The sequence below is a fragment of the Callospermophilus lateralis genome, chromosome 13 (genome assembly GCF_048772815.1).
Source record: "Callospermophilus lateralis isolate mCalLat2 chromosome 13, mCalLat2.hap1, whole genome shotgun sequence".
Classification (NCBI taxonomy): Eukaryota; Metazoa; Chordata; class Mammalia; order Rodentia; family Sciuridae; genus Callospermophilus; species Callospermophilus lateralis.
Window position 1 is genome coordinate 35,693,451 of NC_135317.1, and position 23,967 is coordinate 35,717,417.

General features: G+C 33.5%; 1 protein-coding gene across 2 annotated transcripts in view; it reads right to left on the minus strand.

Annotated features, from left to right (window-relative positions):
• The window catches only part of Plxdc2 (plexin domain containing 2), a 410,148-nt gene that overhangs the window by 116,162 nt on the left and 270,019 nt on the right, over nucleotides 1-23,967 (minus strand). For both annotated transcript variants that reach the window (XM_076831619.1, XM_076831618.1), the window contains one exon: nucleotides 4,384-4,506. In XM_076831619.1, the coding sequence (XP_076687734.1) occupies nucleotides 4,384-4,506 (123 nt within the window). The remainder of the gene's footprint in view (nucleotides 1-4,383; nucleotides 4,507-23,967) is intronic.

Consider the following 23,967-nt stretch of genomic DNA (forward strand, 5'->3'; position numbering starts at 1 on the left):
AGATGGCATTGGAAGATTCTCTAAATATTTGGTGAAAAATCTAACCTCATACTGAGGTTAATATTGAGCCAACCCAGTGTGGGGGAATTTTGCCTTAGGAATTTCATTAATGTTAATGTGTACTATTTGCTTAAATTTCCATGAGACACTTTCAAAACCCAGCTCAAATTGATCAAATGAACTTCAAATACTTTTGACAAATGACGAGAAAGAAACACATTAAAAACATTCTTGACTTACTTATAAAAGACCTGAAAATGTCTTTTCCATTCTTAGAATATACTCTTCCACACTGAAGAAGCCCCTTTAACACCAATGGGAATTTTCTTTGATTCAAAATGCTTTGCATTTCTGTCTTTGTTGGATTGCCTCCAAGAGACTGAAAGTTAGCTTAAAGGGACCTGGGCTAAGATTTCTGAAGCCCCCTTGCAGTACCCTGGGATGAAACTTCAGTGCTATTTATTATATTCTGATGACTCAATCTGCCAGGCTTCACTATGAAACTATTAACATGAAGTGTTATGTTGAAACGGATTAATAATTACCAGTCAGAATTCATATTTTGTTTTGACAGACACTGTATATTATCTATTGTTTTTTTTTAAAGCAAACAAACAGAACAGCTAAGACTTGCTTAACTCTACATGCTAGATTTTCTCTTCTGTTAACAAAACAATCTTGTTTCCAAAAAATGTTGCATTGCAAAGGAAAATCATAGCACTAAAAGAGCAAAACATATCCCCTGGCAGAACATTTCTGATTTTTTTTTCCCTCTGTTGTGTGGCAGAACTAATTTCCAGCAACCATTTTGTGCGGATAGTAATTTCTCTGAACTAATTGACAACTTTAAATACAAGTGTTAAAATATTTTGAATACCCAACTGGAAATCTCTAAAGAATTTTTAAGTATAAAAATGCATTTCTTCAGAGGCAAAACTTTATAAGTGGGGGGAAAATGTTTTTGAACTGGACCTTGGTGCTTTTAGCCACAGGAAACATCCAACATATATCATTGTAATGGATGAACACTCAGGTCTCTTCCCTCCATGGGCACCTATAGAACTATACAATCATTTTTGGGAAAATTGGAAAAAGCTAGAAGATAATGCCAGTCAGGAAACATCCCATAATTTTATAAGTACAAGAGTTTTCTGACCATGAAATGCCCTTCTTTTTTTTTTTTTTTTTTTGTTTTCCTCATATATCTGACCCTCAAGTTCTGGTCCTTTCTTATTTTCTAATTTCTATCACATCCTGGTAGTGCAGAGAAGAAGTAGAGGGCAGAAGATCTAGTTTTCTGTCCTGCCTCCACAGATCCTTCTGTGTAAGCTTGGACACAATTAACCTGCATAAACCTGTTGCCTCTTGTATAACATGAAAAGTATATAATTCTTGCCTTCAAGGAATTTCTGAATTTAATATAAGTAAAGATAGTGACCTTAACTTCTTTGTGAAAATGAGAGGTTAACATAAATAAACTAAATATCAGATCTGCTAGATCTGATTCTCTGCTAGATTTCAATAATGCTATTCCTAATACATTGTTAGTAGCAAGTTTCAAAAAATAACACTGTTTGCAAATGTTGTTTTATATTATGTTACCACATGGCTTCTCCAACAGTTGTGGATTTCAGTATATATAATACCAATGGAAAGATGACTGAGTATAAATGTTTTCATTCAATTTTAAAATAAGCAAAACATCCATGCAATGCATTAGATAAGTGGACAGAAAAAACCTTTCCTTGGACAATTACGATGCAGCAGAATATACAGCCTAAAGAAATCCATGAACTAAAGAACTGAATTCACATTTCCAAAGAGGTGGGTGATCCACCTCCTGACACAGCCAATCTGAGCTGCTTCTCTGAAGTTATCTAGGCACCTAGATCACATGAGTGGCTAACCCACCTTAAATGCTTCCTGAAGCTGGACTTCCCTAACCAGAATCAAATTATCTGATCAGTAATGGATGCCAACTTTGTTATCTCCCAAATAAAAACTGAAGTAGAATGAACTAATGTTATTTAAAGTCACTATCAACTTGAAATTTTCTGATTCTTTGCTAGATCAGGCTTTTTATCCCTGGTAAGAATTATACTGTTATTGTTTGCTATCCACGAGTCATCAGATTATTTTTCTAATAAAAAGGATTACTTTTAATAGCTTTTGTGCATTAATATTCTGTGGCTCAGACAGCCATTATCATTCAGGCTGGCTGTAACAACTGGAAGCATCAACTCATAATTTTTTAAATCTAGTGCTTTTAATATTACAGAAATATCCTCTAAGAAGAAATTTTCTAATCTGCTGCTGTCTCCTCTAGAGATGCTTTGCTTGGCTAAATGCTGAGTTTCCCATCCTCAAACATTCTATCAATGATCCTAACCAATAGATGTTGAGAACATTTCATCAAGTTGCTATGTAAAATTCAGGGCTTTGTGAAAAGCATTTCAATATTTAAAAGTGTTTCACTCACTAAAATAAAAACAGCAATTTTTAGCTTTAAATATAATACTGTAGAAACTCAATATTTCCATTAGATGCTACACAGAAAATTATTTCAACAGGTAAAAGTATATTAATTCTTGAGTTATACTTTAATAACTCTTAGAAAGTAAAAAATCATCTTACATATTTAATTTTTCATTTATTCATTCATTGACTATTCATTGTGACTAAGTGCCTATGAAGTCCTAATTCCAGGTCCTAGAAAAAAACTTCTTAAGAATACTCAGTCTTTGTTTTCAAGGAATTTCGGGTTCAGTTGGAGTGGTATACATTAAATTTTAAAAGTTATTTAAATGAAAGTAAAATTGAAATATTAAGAGCATCATAGGGACAGAGTATATGAGAGAATATATAAGGGAGGAAGTTATTGAATATGACTATGATTTTGATGCTAATAATATACAAACTTAGTCAATAAAATCTTGTGCTCATGAATGAATGCCCTTAACATAACCTAGTAAGTGGTGGGGCTAAGCTAATAATGAACTATTATCAAGTCATTTCTTATTTACTTGTAATGGATGCCTAATATGATTTTGTGTGAGATCATGAAATGAGCTTCAGATAAAGTTTTGGGCTATAATTATGCCTCAAGTATACTTAAAATCTACTCAAACATCCTCAGGCATTAGAAACTCAAGAATTAAAACAACAACAAAACAAGGTAGGAGGGTTGATAGAATGTATCCTTTCTGAAAAAAATAGGGAAAAATAATTATTATGGCTAATATATATATAGTCATTTAATGTTGAATACATTTTGCTGTCATTCAGATTGTTCTGTGCATTTCCCAAGGTTTCCATCTAAGTAAGGTTAGTTTTTTTTTCCTTTTTCTTTTTCTTTTGCTATTTTAACCTCTGATATGGCTCCACCTCACTCATTGTGATTGTTTTTTTTTTTTTTCCAAAATGATCATCTTTCCCTAAGGCTACTGTCACCATCTAATCTATATCACCCGCTAGTAATTTCTTCCTTGAACACCAGAAATAAGACAAAAGTAGAAATAAATTTGTTTACCCTAAAGGAGTCTACTATTTTCAGTGATGAAACTGTCATTTGACCAAATATATACTATTTTTGTATTCTAAAGAGTACAGAAAATTTTCTTTATTTTTTCCAGTGCAAAAATCATCTTTGCCTATAATTTTTTTCTCTGCCAAAGGAAATATATAGCTAAAAATTCATTTATGCCCCCAAGATCTTGAATTTGTTATTTAGTAGCATGTAATGGTACATTATACATTTTCTCTACCTTATATGTTCCCAAAAGAAATACAGGGATAGAATAAAATCAAGACACTTGGTCAGTCTTAACAGGATCTATTTCATATTTTAAAATCATGAAATTTTTATTTCTTAAGTGTACTTTAAATAGCTACAACCTTACTTTTTAAAAAGGTATGCTCATCTTATAGATACATAGAATTCATAAATTTAGGGAATTTAATATCCATATGACACTTACCTCTACCTGAAGATCAGAATCAGCAGAGTTATACTTACTTGCATTTTTTTAAATAGGAAGGACTTATTAAAAATAGTAGCAAATAAATGCATTTGCTTTGTCTGAGATACTGTCTATAGGAACTCATTTATTATAGTGAATAACGGAAGCTAATAAACATTGTTGAATGAGCAATTGAAGGAATAAATGAATGAATGTCATTTGACCATGTACCTTACATCACCTCTTTAACGTTAACAGGACAACATTTATTGTTTCAGGGCATTTGCATCAAGTGACTTACAAATCTGATCAATCAAAACAACAAGAACAAAAATGAAAAAGCCCCACAAAAATATTAATATTATTCGGTAGCTTGATGTTTAAAAATATAAATTCAACAAAAAGTAGGCTATGCGATACATACCATTATCAAAATATCTAACTGTTGAATTTCTGGAAACACTGGGATCAAAATTTGCCATTAAAGGTGCTATGTACTGTGTGGCTGTTAGCATCCGATGCACAACTTCTCCAGTGTATATGAAACCTATGATTAGAAAAATAGAAAATATGTTAAATAAACAAGTTCAGATAAAATTGTAATTAGAATGCCTCCAACACAATTGTAATCTTATTTTGGAAATAAAATATAGTAGCTATATGAAAAAGGAACACAATATCTTTAATGTCTGATTGGCAACTCTTGGTCTGGATAAAGTAACAATTCTCATATGGTTCGGAAGTAACTTGCAGACCATTAAATCATAATTCTGTGATAGGTGCAATTTTAATTGTGAGGAAAGTGCCTATTGTCCCAAGAGATTATTTGACTGAAAAATGCTATTATACTACTATAAGTAATTCAAATATTTAATTTTTTATTCTTAGCCCCTTCATATTTTAACACTGGCCTAACATACAAGTCGTTTGTAGAAGTGAATTTGTTTTAAAAATAGCTTTTAGGTATCTCTTAAATTATAATTTCAGTGTAGGAAGTTTAAGAAATCACACTTCTTGATAAAATGCAGAAATGTTTTTTTTTGTCTGTTTTTTTTTAAAGTGGCTAAATACCCATGACAAAGCTTTCAAATTTCTCAAATTACTCAAGCCTTTATAATACTATCACCACATCAAGAAGATAAGATCTATGTTTGCAGATAAGATGGTCAATTATTGAGGATGTACAAATGCCTCTTCATTTGGACAGTTATCAGTGTCAGTCTATTTTAGCAGTTGGAGAATGAGAGGGAATTTACTATGGAGGACTTAGCTTTGAATTAACTTTCAATAGCTACTGTGTTACAACTCTAACCCACTTTCAATTATTCACACTACATTTATTTACTTTGTGGATTATCCATGACAAATTGGTAATCCTATACTGGCTTCTTGCCTCCAGGGTCTGTGGCTGCCTGAATGAAGAGTCCATTCAGGGAATGCTAACTGATTTTAATATGAACCTAAGGAACACACATTGAGAATAAACATGCAAATGGGAATGCATACACAATTTTAAAAAATAAAATGTGAAGCAAATTATTTTTGACAATTCAATTGTAGTGTTTTAGCAATTATGAATTAATTAGATATGTCTCATAGATCATTTTTCAATTTTCACAAGAATTAATAAAACACACAAGATATTAAAAAACTCTTACAAAACTGTGTAGTATTGAAGCCTCACAAAATGCTAAACTTTGCTATCTTACTTTATGCCAGGAACGAAGATTTCATTGGACTATTGTGCTCTTTTTGGTTTTAAATTCTTGGGCTGGATTTGTGACTCAGTGGTAGAGCACATGCCCAGCATATGTAAGGCACTGGGTTTGATACTCAGCACCGCAAAAATAAATAAATAAAGTTATTATGTCCATCTACTTTTTAAAAATATATTTAAATAATTCTAACATGTAATTTCTAGATAAGTCATTCTAGAATCAAATCTAGTTATTTATAGATTTGAGCATTTTTTGTTAAAAACAAATATATTTTACTAATAGCAATTTATGATATTATAATCATTGCATTTATTATATTTCCTTCTAGAATTTCATTCATACCCTTAATGTTCAAAGTTTAACATCACATCCTTAAAATTATGAACGTGAAGAGCAAATATTTATCAGGGCAAATGATTTATTTTTCCTATCTTTACCATTAAACATTTATAATTTCATGATTGAAATGGATATAGAAAGCCTACAGGTATAATCTTTAAGAAATATGTTGAATTAGATTCTGAAAGTTCGTTCAGAGAGAATAGCTCCAGGTATTATTTTCCTGCTCTATATTCTCTATATGCTTAGTACAAAGGGCAACAATTCAAGGCTGGAAAATAATTTTCAATTGATATAAAATCTATTCACCAAAACAACTATTTAAGAAAAGCTTTGGTAATTCCTAGAATTAAAGAGTTGCAAAATGTAGCACCACCAATGAATTCAGAAGCTTAATTCTTTTTTTTCTCTTTCATTAAAAAGAAATTTATTGCCACATAATATCTGTATGTATCAATGAAGTACAATATGATGTTGTGGTTCATGTATATATTGGGTAATGCTCACCTCTGTAATTAGCATATTTATCACCTTAAACTTTTATCATTTCTTTGGACTGCATACATTCAAAATCTCCTATTTTTAGATAGACAAGGCATTATTGTTAATTTTATGCACCATACTGGGCCTTAGTACTCCAGAATTCATTTTTCCCATTTTAACTGTAGCATTAGACATGTTGACTAATCTCGACCCCTTCCTCCTTCTCCTGCTTTTCTCAGTCTCTGATAACCACTATTCTGCTCTCTACTTGTGTGAGATAAACTTTTTAAGATTCTACACATATAATTATTAATGTGAATATTTAAAGTAAATAAGATATCTACATTTGTCCCTCAATATTTCTATATAGATTTGGCAAGGAATTACTCTCTGTTATCTATAATCCAGTTTTTGGATCAGGGAATTATTAATAACTGTTTCCTTTAATAAGAAAAAAAGTTTTTCAGCACTATGATTTCCCATATTTCAAGAATTTAATTTCAAATAGTATGTAAGTAAAAATACAAGAGAATTTGCTAACAGTAAAAACAATAGAGTTCTTCACACTTTCATTATTGTAACATTAAAATAAATCACAACTCCTATTACTACAAGTACTGCGATTGCTGTAACAACAGTAGATGAGAAACAGTGACCACGCTTGATAACACATCTGTCACTACTAACACTAATACCCTGTTCACACCACCAAGGGGCAATGTGAAAAAAATCTGAGGATAAAAAAAAACCTCACTACCCTGAAAAATGAATTAGATTTTGCTAATCCAGGGAATACCTTCCTTGTTTTTCTTTCTTGGTCACACTGAAAAATCATTTCTATAAATATCTCAAGTTAGATTTTTGGTTGGTGGTAATAGAGGTTGAACCCAGGGGTGCTTTAGCCCTGAGCTAATTTCCAGCCCATTTAAAAATTTTATTTTGAGACAGGGCCTTGCTAAGTTGCCCAACTTGCATTCTTCCTGCCTCTGCCTCTCAAGTAGCTAAGTTTAGAGACATGGGCCACCAAACTGGGCTTTCTTAGGTTAGTTTTTTTTTTATTAATTTTAAAAATTTATATATGACATCAAAATGCATTACAATTCTTATTACACATATAGAGCACAATTTTTCATACCTCTGGTTGTATACATAAGTATATTCACACCAATTCATGTCTTCATACAGGTACTTTGGATAATGATGTCCATCACATTCCACCATCATTTCTAACCCCATGTCCTCTCCCCCCTCCCATCCCTCTGCCCTATCTAGAGTTTGTCTATTTCTCCCATGCTCCCTCTCCTTACCCAACTATGAATCAGCCTTGTATATCTAAGAAAACATTCGGCATTTGGTTATTTGGCATTGCCTAACTTCACTTAGCATTATCTTCTCTAACTCCATCCATTTACCTGCAAATGCCTTGATTTTATTCTTTTTTGTTGCTGAGTAATATTCCATTGTGTATATATGCTACATTTTTTTAATCTATTGACAATAGCTAAACTGTGGAACCAACCTAGGTTAGTTCTTAATGACTAAGAAGTAAAACATATAATTCCAGCAATAGTTCTTGATTTTCTAGATTTACAAAATACCACTTTAGCCACGGTAATAACTGAGAGGCAAGTAAACTTACTAGCTTGCTCAGAGAAGGGAAATGTAATTACATGTTGAATAAGAACCAGCTATATAATAATGTAATGAAATTTGTCCAAAGCAGAAAAGGTACTTGTAGCTACCAACACCCTATTTACACATTTATTTCTTTTCTTTGGTTACTATGGGGCATGCCCAGTTGTAGAGGAAAAAAAAATTCTGGTGCTTCATATAAAAATATATTAAATAACATTTAAAAATATTTAAGCAATACATTTTAATTATTTTCTTCCAATGTCTTTGTAGCCATCTGAAGGATTAATCATAAAATTCCTTCACTCATTATGTTCCTGTCATATAAATAGTAGCCATATTTCTTGTCATAAGATTTGTTGAAAAGTTGTTGTTATCCTGATAATTTGGGACTCGGAAAAAATATCTTTCTTTAAAAGAACCAAATAAAAAAAAAATAGCAAGCTGCTTTGCCCTTTGAATCTTTAACAATAGCTTCCGGTCTACTAGGAAACCTCAAGTCAAGTTCTGACTGAGTTCAGGTGTCATCAGTAGCTTTGTTCTTTGCACCTTGAAGGATCTCTTGGGACTGCGTTTTGTAAGTGGTCTCTAAACATCTGAATCATCTTTTTTTTTTTTTTTAATATGTAAACCCCTTTTTTATAGTTTAGACCTGGGATGTCCCTGGAGGGATCCTGTAGTTGGAGGCTTGGCCCCAAAGGCAGAGATGGGAAATGACTGGATCTAACCTCCTCTGTGGATTAATCCACTTGATAGGTTACTGGTGGATTAATAATCCAATTGGGAGGTAGAACTTAGTTCAAGGAAGCAGGTGACTGGAGGTCTGTCCTGGAAGGGTTTCTCTTATCCCAGGCCCTTTCCCCTGTCTCTTGCTTCCCTGCTGTCAGGAGCAGAACAGATCTCCTCTGGGGCATCCATCTACCATGATGTTCTGACTTCAGTTCTTTTCAGGCCTAGAGTAACAGAGCCAGGTGACCATGGGGTGAAACCTTTGAAACCATGAGCCAAAATAAGTTCTAAGTTGTTTCTGTCAAGTAATTCGGCCACAGAGACAAAAGGCTGTTAGCCACTCCCAGGTCATTTGAGGATTTTATCATTATAGGTTCTATCAGGAATAAATCACATTCAATTATTATGATTTATTAACCACAAATATATTTGCATTAACCAGAAATATTATTGGGGTAATAATGTGATAATTGTGTTAATAATGAAATTAATGAACCAATCTCTATATAGATCTTTACTAATTACGTTATTTTCGTGTGCTCACTTTACTTTATCCTCACAATAATTCAAAAAGAATGTTGGTTTTTATTATTATTTTTATTTATTCGATGAAGTATTTAATAAGACTGGGTAATTTGTCCTAAGTCATATAGCTATAATAAGTCTCATAATTCCAAAATTTAGGGATCTTCATGGAATATTGTAGGATTCATTGAGTCCAGTTTTGTGTGAGGTATTGTGGAGAACAGAAAGTTAGTTGTTATCCTCTGACTTCTCTTGAGATCACTTCCTCAAGTTAGAAACTCCCAGGAGCACATACTGTCCCTCACTGGATTTTACACTTAAACTCGGAGTTTAAGGAAGAAAAAATGTGTTCTCTTTGTGTGAAATTTCAAGCCTGTATTCTTAGAGCGGAATTGGAATCACCTCAAATCCTGCTATGTTTATTGTATTGCTGAAGCCTCTGTTTTTTTAATTGGAAGATATTATCAATAGGTTTAAATTAGATCCCTCTATTGAAATGCACCAAATGAGACTAAAATTGGTGGGTGAATTACATACAATGAGATAATTTATTTCACAAGAGAGTTAAATTATTTCCTGGTGTTTTAACTAAGTTATTTAACTTCTCGGTGCCTCAGTTACCAAATCTGTAAAATGGGAGTGTAATGGAATCAGTTTAGATGAAAAGCATCCAAAAAGAGTGTTGAAAATAAAAATCAGCAAAAACCCAGACCATCATTTAAATTCCATGTAATTTTCACCCTTCAAGTTCTTTTTTGTGTAATGCATACTAGTTGATTGCAGAATTACACTATATAACTTTAAAATTGAACTTCAGACTGAGTATAAGATGTGTTTATCTGCTTTATTCCTGTTTGGGTTAGGGTACACCATTGGAATTTACTGCAAGGCAATAGATACTAAAATCACTTACTGTCCACAGCTTTTAATTTGAACATCTTTCTTTATATTCTGATAGAACAGGTACCTTGTAAAAATATTAACCTCCTATTGGTTGCAAATGGTTTCATTTAATTGAAAGTGTCATGGTAATAAAGGAAGCCAGAAAAGGCTATAATTGCCTGTGAAACATTCTATAAAACAAGGGGCTACATAAAATATTCTACTTCATCATCCTTCAGTTGCTATTTCTGACCCCAGAGGCAAGGTTGGAGCTAATCTGTATGCCTGGAGGGCACTGAACATTTGTAGTTAAATACTGCTTTTAGAGTACAAATAACAATGGCCCATGTCACTTTTGTCACCTGGGTTATGACATGGATCCTGTGATGTCTACCCATTAACAGAATAGATATGAAATTTACAGATGGGATCTGGAGAACTGATTGCTTTTTCTGATTTCTCATTAACCTCAAATGTGATAGGTTCGCTTCCATTCATGAAAATTAAGTGAATTAGCTGGGGGTTGTTTGTCACTCTTATTTTGTCAACTGTTCAGTGTTGGTGGCAGACAGTTTGCTTGAAGCAAACCAATGAAATCTGAGTGTAGTTCAACTTCTTGACTTTTCACAAATTGCATTTTATAAGTCATAATATAGATTTTACATGCTATAAACTACCTGCTGTAAGACAAACGCTCATTTATAATTCAGTCTTTTAAATAAAAACCTATGTGGTAGAAATGGTTAACTGGAAAATTAACAAACATATCCATGAGTTCCTAAGAAGTAACCTATAATACTGTCGATTTCCTTTATATTTTCAACTAGCTGTCAAGGTAAAACATACCAAATATATTTTATGAACTAGGTGTGTGTGTGTGTGTGTGTGTGTAATCATATCTCATATCATGGACTGTACTGGCTTAAAAAACCATTGGGGATTACAAACCATAACAAGGTCATTTCCTGGGGAGGAAAAAGCAACAAGTGATAACTTGGTTACAAATTATGTTCACAGAATTTTTCCAGTATAAAAATTTATATAAATTGAAAATAATTTATATAAATAAAGTACCTCTCCTTAACTCCAAATGGAGGAACAGGAGCTGAAATCAAAGGTGAGAGGAAAGACAAAAAAACAAAGCAAAAAACTTCCTTGCCCATTTTCATTTTGAATTAGAAACAAAATTATCGATTTTATTTCTTCCTTTTCCATCTTGCTCCACAAATAATTCAATGTAACTTGTTTATAGTTAATTCTTGTTAATTCTTCATGGTCACTGTCAATACCTCTCACTCCACATCCACTTATAAGCTTCTGATTATCCAGGATTTCTAGATATGGATTAATTTACCCTGTACCCTGTGTGAATGAATCCCCTAGAGCTGTATAGTGCACAAAAGACCTAGCTTTTTTGGGGTGGGGGGGCATTGAATGGTGCCCTTTTTTCTGAATTTTGTAAATAAAGTTTATTTATTTTCTTACGTAGACCCAGGTAGTATTTCAAAAGGCTTGATCACAGAGGTTTATGAAAGTAATGGGGTACACACCGCTAGTGAATTGGAATGTGCTATGCAATGTCAGGGTTCAACTTAGGTTGTGAACTGCCATTTCCTTGAGTAGATGTTGGTTGGAGCTTGGTGAATATTTTATGTACTATGTGAGTACTGTATGTACATGCTTATATGCATGGGGTGGACATTGAATGTTGATTAAACCTATAATGTACTATGGTCTATTAAGGATGATTTATGGATGAGCATTATTGTATGGGGGTGAGCATAGTGATGTCAGCAACATAGCAGAATAGAAGTTTCCAGTGCATATCCACTCTCAGAATATCAATTTGAATAACCATCTATGAAAAGAAAAAAAAAAAAAACTTTCATAAAGGCTAAAAAATCCAGATGAGAGATTGTAGAACCTGGGTGAAAATTGGCAATAAGAAATGTCACTTTGAAGAGAGTAGTTTCAGATTACTTATGTGATCCCTCTCTAAAGTAACACAGAATGGGAGGAGATGCCCTCTCTACAAGGGAAGGTGGGCAAAGCAAGAGCTCAGCTTTGCCATAGACCACCCCCGTGATGGCCAGCGACAGGCTGCCTTGCATTCAGATTCCAAGCTGCCCCCAAGGCTTCAGGTTCCAGGCTGACCCTGTGGTTCCAGGATTTAGACTGGTCCCAGCACCATTTTCCCTCATGAATCTGAGTTCAGAAAAACACCCATGGACTCCAGGCTTATGTAGTGGAGCCTGGTGCCAGACCATTCTCTGAAGCCCTAGAATCCAGGCCCTTATTAATGGATCCCCGGTTCCATGACTGTTATTATGGGCCCAAGCACCAGGCCTGCTCAGTGATTCCAGGCTCCAAGGCTGGATCCAAAGGCACAGTGCAGGACAGCTGCTGCAGTCAGGCACTAGGCCCATCCACTCCGTGACACAGCCAGTCAGCCTTAGGCCACCAGCAGCAAGCCCTCCCCCAGATTCCAATGGCCACCTGCTCATAATTCATGTTTCAGCTGAATAAAGGGTATTCCTTGCCAAAATCAGTCTGTAAAGAGTGACAGAATTTACTGTTTCTTCAAATACACAAACATGAAAACAAGGGAACAAGATCAGAAATAATCAAGGTAATGTAACAGTACCAAAGTAACCAAATAAAAAACGCATAATAGATCCAAATAACCAGAGACTGCAAAATGCCGGAAAAAGAAATCAAAATAATTATCTTAAAGGATCTCAATGAGGCTCAAGAATGTAGCTGAGTAGTAAACTGCTTGTTTAGCATGCAGGAAGCCCTGGGTTTGATCCCCAGCACTGTCAGAAGCCAGGGTGGGGAGGGGGAAGAAATTAGAAGAATTTAAACGAGCTCAATGAACTATAAGAGAACACAAACAACTAAATGATATCAGGAAAGCAAAATGTGAATAAAACAGGAAGTTCAACAAAGAGAAATCACCAAAAAGAACCAAACAAAAATTCTGGAGCTGAAGATCATATTGACAGAATTTTAAAACATCCTTAGAAAATTTCAACACCAGAGTCAATCAAGCCAAAGAAAGAGTCATGGAGTCATGGAGTTTGAAGATAGGTCATTAAAAATTATCCAGAAGAATAAAAAGAAAAAAAAGATGAAAAAGAATGAGGAAATCCCACTTGACTTATGGTATGCAATGAAGCAAATCAAAAACACAAACTGGGAATTCCAGGAGGAAAGGAGAATGAAAAAGAAGCCAGAAATCTCACTTATAAGAATAATAACAGAAAATTTTCCAAATTTTGAGAGAGAAATGAACAACCAAATTCACGAAGCTCAAAGAACCCCCCAACTAGATTAAACATAAAAAGATCATCATGAAGACATATGATCAAATTCTCAAAAGTCAAAGATAAAGAGAGAATTTTTAAGCCAAGAGAAAAGCTAGTTGTTAAATAGCAGGTCACATTTATCTGGCTATCAGAGAATTCCTCAGCAAAAATACTACAGGGCAGGAGAGAGTAAGACGATATATTCAAAGTGTTGAAAAACAAAATAAAACAAAAAAACAAAGCAAATGAAAACATGAGAACTATATATATACAAGAGAACTATACCCAGCTGAACTGACTTTCATAAATGAACCAGAGATAAAGGCATTACCAGACAAACAAAAACAAGAGAGTTCATCACCATTTTTAACTACTTCATAAATTTATTCAAGTTGAACTTATGCTAAAAACATAAAAACATACAACAGAATAAAAATCACAGAAAAGATCAGAATGTAGACAAACTCAGCAACTGTCAGTAAAGATGGTACATAAATCACTTTTAACTGAAGACTAAAATTTAAAAGAAGTCTTAGAAATAACTCTAATAGTTAACATGCAATACAAAAAGATGAGAATTATGATATCAGTTACATAAAATATAAGAAGAGAAGTTAAAGTGTGAAGTTGTCATGTAAAGCAGACATTATACATTTAAACTAGACTGCTATGACTTGAAGATATTTTACATAAGATTTAAGGTAACCATAAGAAAATGCTGGTAGAGAATACACAAAGCAAAAGAAAGGAATCAAAGATAACACTACAAAATAATTGAAAAACAAAGAAAGTCAGCAAGAGAGGAAGAACTAAGAAGGAACTATCAAACATTTAGAAAATAATTAACAAAATGTCAATAGTCATTCCTACCAATGATTGCTTTAAATGTGTGAATTACATGCTCTAATCAAAAGACATAGATGACTACATGGATAAAAAACAAAATCTGACTTTATGCTGCCTATGAGAAACTTATCTTAAGGACACACATAGGTCCAATGTGAAAGAATGGGAAAAAATTCCCCAGAAATGTTAACCATATAGGGATGGCTATACTTAAATCAGATAAAAAAGGCTTTAATCCATGTCCCATCATCCAATACCATAAAAACTTAATTGAGAAATTTCATAGTACTGATATAAAAACCCATACTATATTTAGGATGATGGAACATAATGGGTTAAATCAGAAACTTTCACAAGAGGTAAAGAAAGTCATTACATAATAATAATGGGGTCAATTCAACAAAAGGACATAACAACATACATGCCCCTAACATTGAGAACATAAATATATAAATATTAACAGAACCAGAAGATGACATAGATGGCAATACTACAAATAGTAAGGGATTTAAATTCTCCACTTTAAACATCTGACAGATCATCTGGGCATGAGGAAACAGAGAACTTGAACTGTACTGTAGACCAAATAGATCTAATAAACATATTCCATTTAACAGCAGCAGAATGCACATTCTGTTCAAGTGCACATGAAACATTTTTTTAGGATAGATCATATGTTAGATTAAAAAAAAAGTTTTCACTGTCCTTGCTAATCCCCTGCCCCTGCCTTTTCCCTCCCACCCCTCTTCCCTACCTAGAATTCATCTAATCCTTCCATGCTCCCCTTCCCTACCCCATCAGTCTCCTTATATCAGAGAAAACATTCAGCATTTGTTTTTTGGGATTAGCTAAGTTCATTTAGCATTATCTTCTCCAATGCCATCCATTTACCTGCAAATGCCATGATTTTATTCGCTTCTAATGCTGAGTAAAACTCCATTGTGTATAAATGCCACATTTTTTTTTATCCATTCGTCCACTGAAGGGCATCTAAGTTGGCTCCATAGTTTAGCTATTGTGAATTGGATTGCTATAAACATTGATGTGGCTGTGTCCCTGTAGTATGCTGCTTTTAAGTCCTTTCGGGATAGTCCGAGGAGAGGGATAGATGGGTCAAATGGTTGTTCCATTCCCAGATTTCCAAGGAATCTCCATACTGCTTTCTATATTGGCTGCACCAGTTTGCAGTCCCACCAGCAATGTATGAGTGTACCTTTCTCCCCACATCCTCGCCAACACTTATTGTTGTTTGTCTTCATAATAGCTGCCAAGTACATGTATGAAGACTTGAATTGGGTGTCAACATACTTTATATACAAACAGAGATATGAAAAACTGTGGTATATACTTGTAATAAGAATTATAATATAAAAAGTGTACATATAAAGGCATGAATTGGCATGAACATACTTTATATACAAAGATATGAAAAACTGTGCTCTATATGTGTAATAAAAATTGTAATACATTCCACTGTCCTATATTTAAAAATATAAAATCAATAAAAAGAAGAAAAAAAAAGTTTTAACAGACTTAAAAAGACCATGAATGATATGAAATTAGAAACCAACAGCAAGGAAAAAAAGTGGAAAATGTATAGATATACAGAAATCAAAAAGCACATTCCTGAATCATCAACTGGTCAAAAAATAAATCAAAAGGGAAATCAACAAATATCTTGAGACAAATGAAAATGCAAACACATATTTCAAAATTTATGGAATGCAGAAAAAGCAGTATTAAGACAGTATTTTATAAATAATTGAGTCTGAAGAAAAAAAAGAAAGATCTCAGAAAAATAACCTAAAATGACACCTCAAGGAAGTAGGAAAAGGAAAAACAAATAAGCCTATGATAAACAGAAGAATGGAACTATAAAGAATCAAAGCAGAAGTGAATGAAATGTATGCTGAAAAACCTATAGAAAAGATCAATGTGGCTGATGAACGACAATTAAAAGCCCAGAAATAAGTCTACTCATTTGCAGTTTTTTGAACATTGACAAAGGTGCCAGTAACTCACAATAGGGGAAAGGGATAGTCTCTTCAATAATGGTGCTAGAAAAACTTGATATCCAGATGAAGAAGGATGAAATTGGACCTTATCTCACTCCACATACAAAAATCAATGCAAAATAGAGTGAAGACTTAAAATTACTAGAATAAAACATAGGGGAAAATTTTTCTTGAAATTAATGTGCACCTTATTGTTTTTCTTTTTTTATTTTTTAAAATATAACCTCAACCCCAAATGCACAGGCAACAAAAGCAAAAAAAATAGACAAGACAAATATAGGATTTTATCAAACTAAAAAGATTCTTCTTCTCAGCAAAGGGAGGAACAATCAACAGAAGTACAAGTCAATCTACAGAATACAGAAAACATTATCAAACTACAAATCCTTAAAGAGGTTATTATACAAAATATATAAGAAACTCAAACAACTGTGTAACAAGAAAACAAATAATCTGATTAAATGGGCAAAGGACCTACATAGACATTTTTCAAAAGAAGACTATATATCTTAATGGCTAACAGGTATGTGAGAAAGGGCTCAGCATCACCCATCCTTAGAAAAATGCAAATTAAAATCAGAATATGATATTACTTTATGCCTATTGGAAAGGCCATTATCAAAAAGATGAGAGTTAACAAATGTTGGCAAGGATGCCGAAAAAAAAACATAAAGGGAAGCCTTGAAGATTGTTCATGGGGATGTAAATGACTACAGTCATTATGGAAATGATATGGGACTCACCCCCAAATTAAAAAAGAGCTACCATGTGACCCGAAAATCCCATTTCGACTATATACCCAAAGGAAATAAAATAACCATGTCAAAGGAATACCGGAGTAGTATGTGCATTGTATGTGCATTGTAGCATTTTCCATAATAGGCAAGATATGGGATCAACCTAAGTGTCCACCAGTGGTGAATGGATATAGAAAATGTTAAACTCAGAAGCAAAGAACAGAATGGTTGTTCCCAGGAGCTTGCATTGAAGAAAATGGGAAGGTATTGATCAAAGAGTATAAAGTTTCAGATATGTAGGATGAATACGTTCTGGAGAGCTGAAGGACTATTGCTGGTAGTACAGTGTTGTGTACTTGAAATTTGCTAAGGAGAGTATATCTTAAATGTTCTTCTAAAAATTAAAAAAAGGAACTATGTGAGGTGATAGATATATTAATTAGGTTGGTAGTGGCAATCATCTATATAGATATCAAAACATTACATTGTAGATCTTAAATGCATATAATTTTTATTTGTCAATTACACTTCAATAAAGCTGGGGGAATGTCATCACCTCCAGAAGAAACACAAGACTTATTCCTACATGAGGAGCAAAAATGTGAGTTGCTTTGAATAATTTACAAACTCAGACCAAAGACATGGAGCTCCTCTTGTCACAAGCTGAACTTAAATATTCTAGTCAAATTTTAGCTTGGAGTTTCATCCTGAGGTCTGCTACATTTCGGGGTACACTGCCCTGAGTTTGTACCAGCTGGTCCCTTGAATCAACCTGCCATCTTAGATTCTACTTTCTATGGGAAGCCTTTTGAGAAGACTACATCTTGGCTTTCTGATTTGTGTGTGTTGGATACCTATGAAATTTCTGCTTATGTTGCCTGGAAGCTACATAATACTTTTGGGGTACAGCCCTGTGTGAAATCAGCTGGGTCTCGATCCAGATTCTGTTCTGCTCTGGAGGGGAGCTTATTATACATTTCTCTTTCTTTTCCTTAATTTCCAGCACTCACCATCCACCACGAGGAACCAGAATACCTCTCTTCCTTTTCTAAGGACTCAAAGACTATTATTTGATGTAATTCTTAAAAATGTAGACTGTGTATGTGGCCCAGTGCATAGCATGAATGAGGTCTTGGGTTTGATCCTCAGGATTACACACACAAGCCCAGAAACAGTCCTACAAAGAAGATGCCCAAATATAAATGGGGGCTGTATTTTTGTTACATCACCAAACCTTATTGCACTTATTGGATATTTTATAGAACTAAATATCCTACTATAAAATTTAGGTTAATTAAAAGTAGATGTATTACATAACAGAATCATAGCCCTTTTGGGTTCTTGCCAATTATAATCTATCCAGTCTCTGGTTTAAAGAAGCAAATTTTATTCTACATTTTTAAAATGATACCTTCACTCACCCAGCTTCCTTCTTCAGATGTATTTTCATTTTCCATAATTGTTTAGATGTTCCTAGGACAGAGAGAGATCTCATTCCTAAATTTTACCCGGATTCATGCAAGTCAGGCCATGACACATCCTGACCATACTGACAGTCTCCTCATTGTCTTCCCCTTCTCAGTGCAAGAGAAAGACCATTCATCTAGGCAGGAAAGAAGTGAAAAGGAAAAAGTACTTGGTCTCTTCAAGACAGCCATCAGCATTGTACCACTGGCCCCCAAGCCAGGGCTGGTTCCTTCCTTTTTTGTTTTTTTTCTTTCAAAGTAACTCAAGTATCTGAAGTATTTCCTCCATTAGTCTGAGTTTCAACTGTTTTAGCATTTATAGTTCCAACCTAATGGAACTATACTGTTAAATATGCTGTGTGTGTGTGTGCGTATGTGAACGTACATACACATATAAATATATATGGTGCATGTATAACACTTTCTGTGTACCATAGAGTGACATATATATTGTGCATATGTTATATGTGTGTAAACACCCATAAGTATACACAAATAAATGCATTCATATAGATGAGAAGGAAAAGTATAGTGGATTCAGATTTGAGTCTCTTTAATTGTCTCTTTTAAAACTGTATGACCTCATGTCATCCTTTACTCTCAATGACTTTGCAAATTCTTTTGAAAAATTAGACTGAAATCAACCCCTTTTTAAACAACAGTGAAGATGATACAAAGTCAACTGCAATTCTACATTCAACACAAATATGTGAGCATTTGCACTTCAACACCATTTCAAAATTAGAGCTCCATAGACTGCAGCTGCATCAATTTCACTCTTCATCATTGCAGGCCTGTGGACATGCTTATACCTCTGTGATACTTCCAAACTTCTGGAAGACTGATATTTAATAATTACATGCTATGAATACATAAATTACATGCTACTTGAACTTTACAATCTCAGAGTTGTGATCATGGCTACATTTTCTCAGATCTTTGAATAGTCTGGTCCTCAGAGGTGATAGTACACAGTCTCTCTCCTCAGTCCTTCACCAAAGTCTATAAAGGTAGGTTTTATCTCAAAACTTCTGTCACTTGTACATCATCAACCAGTCCTGTTTTCTTACCTAGGATCAGACTCAAGGGATTATTTTCAATATTCCTTAATTGGATTTTTTTAGACTTTTTTGAGAGATTATTAAAAAGTAAAATAGAGATCTCTACAGCATTTCTTTAGATTACCTCTGAAAGATCCGTGGTGGTACTAAATGGCTAAAACCCTCTTCCTCACTGCTAGTGGGTAGTAGGAAATGTGTGTATGAGGGAGGGGGTTGATTATCACATGTCTGGGAGATACCACTGAAATTCAGTTGGGAGAGTCAGCTTTAGATGTTCCATAGTCTTGCACAATGAAGAATGGTCCTATTCAAATGCCCATTGCAACAATTACCAGCAGTTGAGAAACTGTAAGGTGTTGTTCATTTCAGTAATGGGCTGGCATTGAATAACACTCTCATTCTCTCTAAATCAAACCCCATTACTACATGAGAAATTTCCCTTCAATCCTTATTGATTCTTGCATATTTATTACTGGGTTGTTGCTCTGTTCCCAAATACTCTTCAGATGCTTCTACTCCAAGGTTTATGGTTTTCTTATATGTAGATGTATTATTAACAAACACTCCTAAATTAACTATCCTAGGTGATTCATTTATCTTCAGTCATATTTAATACTCAGGGAATTTCTGTAGGAAAAGTTATATAGAGAAAGATTTTGGTTTTGGAATTTTAAAAAATCTAAATTCTGTCCCTGATGTTTAATAATTACATGCTATGAATAAATTATATGTACACTCTGATATTTGGACTTTATGGCTTCAAAATGTGAATAAGAATAGATTCTCAACAGGAGTGTTACAAGGATTATATGAAATAAATAATGAAAAAAAAACAGTATGGCCCCATCCCTGGAATAAGTGTCTCCCATCCCCTTTGCCTTTCTCTCTTATCTAAAGTTCCTATTATTTTCTCAAAACTACTCAACATCATAATTATGAGCTGACTGTAGCCTCATTTCCCTGGGAGCTTCCTAGGGCTGGCTTTGGTTAAAGAAGATCTACATCACTGATATAGAAAAACAAGTCATTTTTACCCAGTGCATATTATATCTACATTCCTAGGATATCTTATTGATTCCTTGTTCTGATCAGATTGTGACATTTAAAAGTAGGTCTACTCCTTGAAATAGTAATACTAGGTACTTTAATAGTTTATAATCCACCCTCTCCAGCTCCTGCTACATACCCCTCCTCCTCTTATTCAGGCCACATGTCTTGACCTAGAGCGTTCCATTGAAGGGAAACAATAAACCAATAACCAATAACAAAAGAGCTTTCACCAATTATGCATCCATAATACAGTCTGCACTTTGCACTAATGTGTTGCACTTGGACATATAAAACATTGAGTGCTGAAAGAATAACTTTATTGAGAAAAGAAAAGGATTTATACCACATTTGAGTTTGTTTGCATAAAGGCTTTGTATAACACACACACACACACACACACACACACACACACACGTTCACAATAACCTATTATATAGCCACATCTATACTTGGGTATATATGCATAGAGACTCAGAGGCAGACAGATCATGGTTTTATTTCTTCATTACTGGGGATTGAACTCAGGGGCCTTCTGCCACTGAGCTACATCTCTAGTAATTTTTTTTTTTTTTTTTTTTTTTTTTTGAGACAGGGTCTAGCTAAGTTGCCCAGGTTGGCCTTGACTTTGCAATCCTTCAGTCTCAGCTTCCAGAAGAGCTAGGATTGTATGCACGTGCCACTATGCTGGGCAGGACAGAGCATCTTAATGTACATAGATTTTGTAAATCGATACGAAACTCACAATGAGTATCTTAAATTCCAAAGCACAATATAATCCAAGCAGCTTACTTCCTCTAAAAGCATTTTAGCCAAGTTTTTTTTTTTTTTTTCATTTTGCTGACCCAGATGCACAGACCTGTCAATATCTCAGTTCTTAACAACTAGGCTGGGTTTTTCAAAACAGCATTTCTTTTCAGATACAATGAATTCTTCATAAAAATTTTCCACTCTATTTTAGGAAGCACTATAATTACAGAGGGCATGGAGAGGCTGAATGGAGCCATTAGCTGTTCTTTCTACATGCTCACTTCATATATCTCTCCCTATGCTCTCCCCCACTCTAAATGAAACAAACAAGACCAAGCTTATTTAGTCTTTTCTTCCTAGTGTTACTCAAGGGAAGATTTATTAGAATACACATACTTCAAGTGTGATAACTATATAGAATTTACTTGTATGCATTTGAATAGGGTCATTGAAGCCCCAGGGAGTAGAATTTGGGTAGCATTTTCATTTATCTCACAAATTACATCCCATTTTAAATGTTAGCATTCTACTTCCCATAATCCTATCATAAGAAAAAAATTCTCTGAATATATTTATCTTGATCAAAATACTAAGACCTTGAGAGTAATTGCAAGGACTATTTAGATTCTAAAACTTTTAAATATGTATTCATACTCTTCAAATTATTTTGTGCTATTCATCCAATTTCTAGTTGTTGATATATGACTATGTGTCTTTTAATAATTAAAAATAATAATTAAAAATAATAATATACATATAGAGTTTGTGCTTATGCATATAAGACTAAGTAGGCAATGAACATCTGTGTATTTTTATCAACCATCCAGACTAAAATATATACATATATAACTCAGAATAATAATATGACCTTTAAAATGCTGTTTCCCTCCTTCTGACTAACCACTGTAATGAATTTTTCTTTATCATTTACTTCATTTTCTTTATAGTTTTACACCATATGCTTGCATCTCTAAGGAAGATTAGCTTTGCCTATGTTTAGACTTTAAAATAATTGACTCATATCATAAGCATTCTTCTGGAAGTTTTAATTTTTGTTCAAATACAGATTCCTTGGAGAATCATCTGTTTTGCATGTAGCTGTGTTTCACTCATTTTTACAGCTTCATGATATCCCATTATACATACATACCATAATTTATCTAGTAGATTCTTAGCGATGTTTATATTGTCTCATGTTTACCTTCTATTGCTATTGTTTAATATAACTTTTTTTTTTGCACATGCCCTGGTGTACAAGTATAAGACTTTATTCTAAAGTATAAACCTAGAATAAATAATTATAGCAATGGATACATCACCATCATTAAGTGCCTATTCTTTTTGCTTCATATCCCCACAAAAAAAAAAAATTGCTGTCATTGAATATTTGTTGCCAATCAGGTGTTTTTGAAATTAGCTCATGTGGCATTTATTTATATTTCTCTGAGGTTTAATAATAATAACATTAAATTTGCATTGAAGTTTCCATTTCTGTGATGTAACTAGAAAAGTTTGCCTTTTTTAATTGATTTGTAGGTCTTGCTTATTAGCTTTCTTTTTTTAATGTTCCAGATACTATTTCTTTTTCACTTATATGGTTTGTGCTTTTTGTGCATTTTTAAAGTGATTCTTCACTCTGAAATCATGGAGATATTTTCCTCTATTCTGGGGTTTTAAATGTATGCTTCTAAATTTTCCTCTAAAAGTTTTATAAATTACCTAACTTATTTAAGTTTCTCTTACACCTGTAGTATTTTTGTAGGTTATTTGGTGTGTACCAACCTGATGCTTTGTTTAATATATTGGACAGTAACTAGCACATTTTGGAGAATGCCATCCTACTCTCACTAACTTGCATTAATTGTCATGAATATATGAGATTCAGAAATCTCAATTCTGATCCATTGAGGATTTTGTTTCTCTCTCTGTGGATACCACAATGTTTTATTACTATTTCTTTATACCTGAGGAATCAACTATGTATCTGTTTAAGGACGCGTGACAGTCACTAGCTCTTGGTTTCCTCATAAATGTCTGGGTTATTCAAGATACATATGTACACATACACACATATATACAAAAATAAAACAAGCATGTCTTTTTTTCTAAAGTTTTATTGAAATGAGGTCACTTTGGGAGAATTTTTTTCTTTAGATTTTGAGTCTTTCAACTCATGAGCACAGTATTAATCTTGATTTGTACAGGTACTCAGAGAAATATTTCAATAATTTTTCATGAATTTTATCCCAAATGTCTTTTTCATCAAAAATAATTCTGACTTCTTCATTTCTGTTAAAAATTCTATTATTGAAATCACTGCATTTAAGTATATTTTCTAATCTGTCATGGCAATCAGAAACACAATTGACTTCATATATTAATTTTATATTCTATGGTGCTGACTATTTGATGAACTAATTCCAATAATTTCTTCAATTTTAGGTTCTTCATTATGTTGATAATTACATTC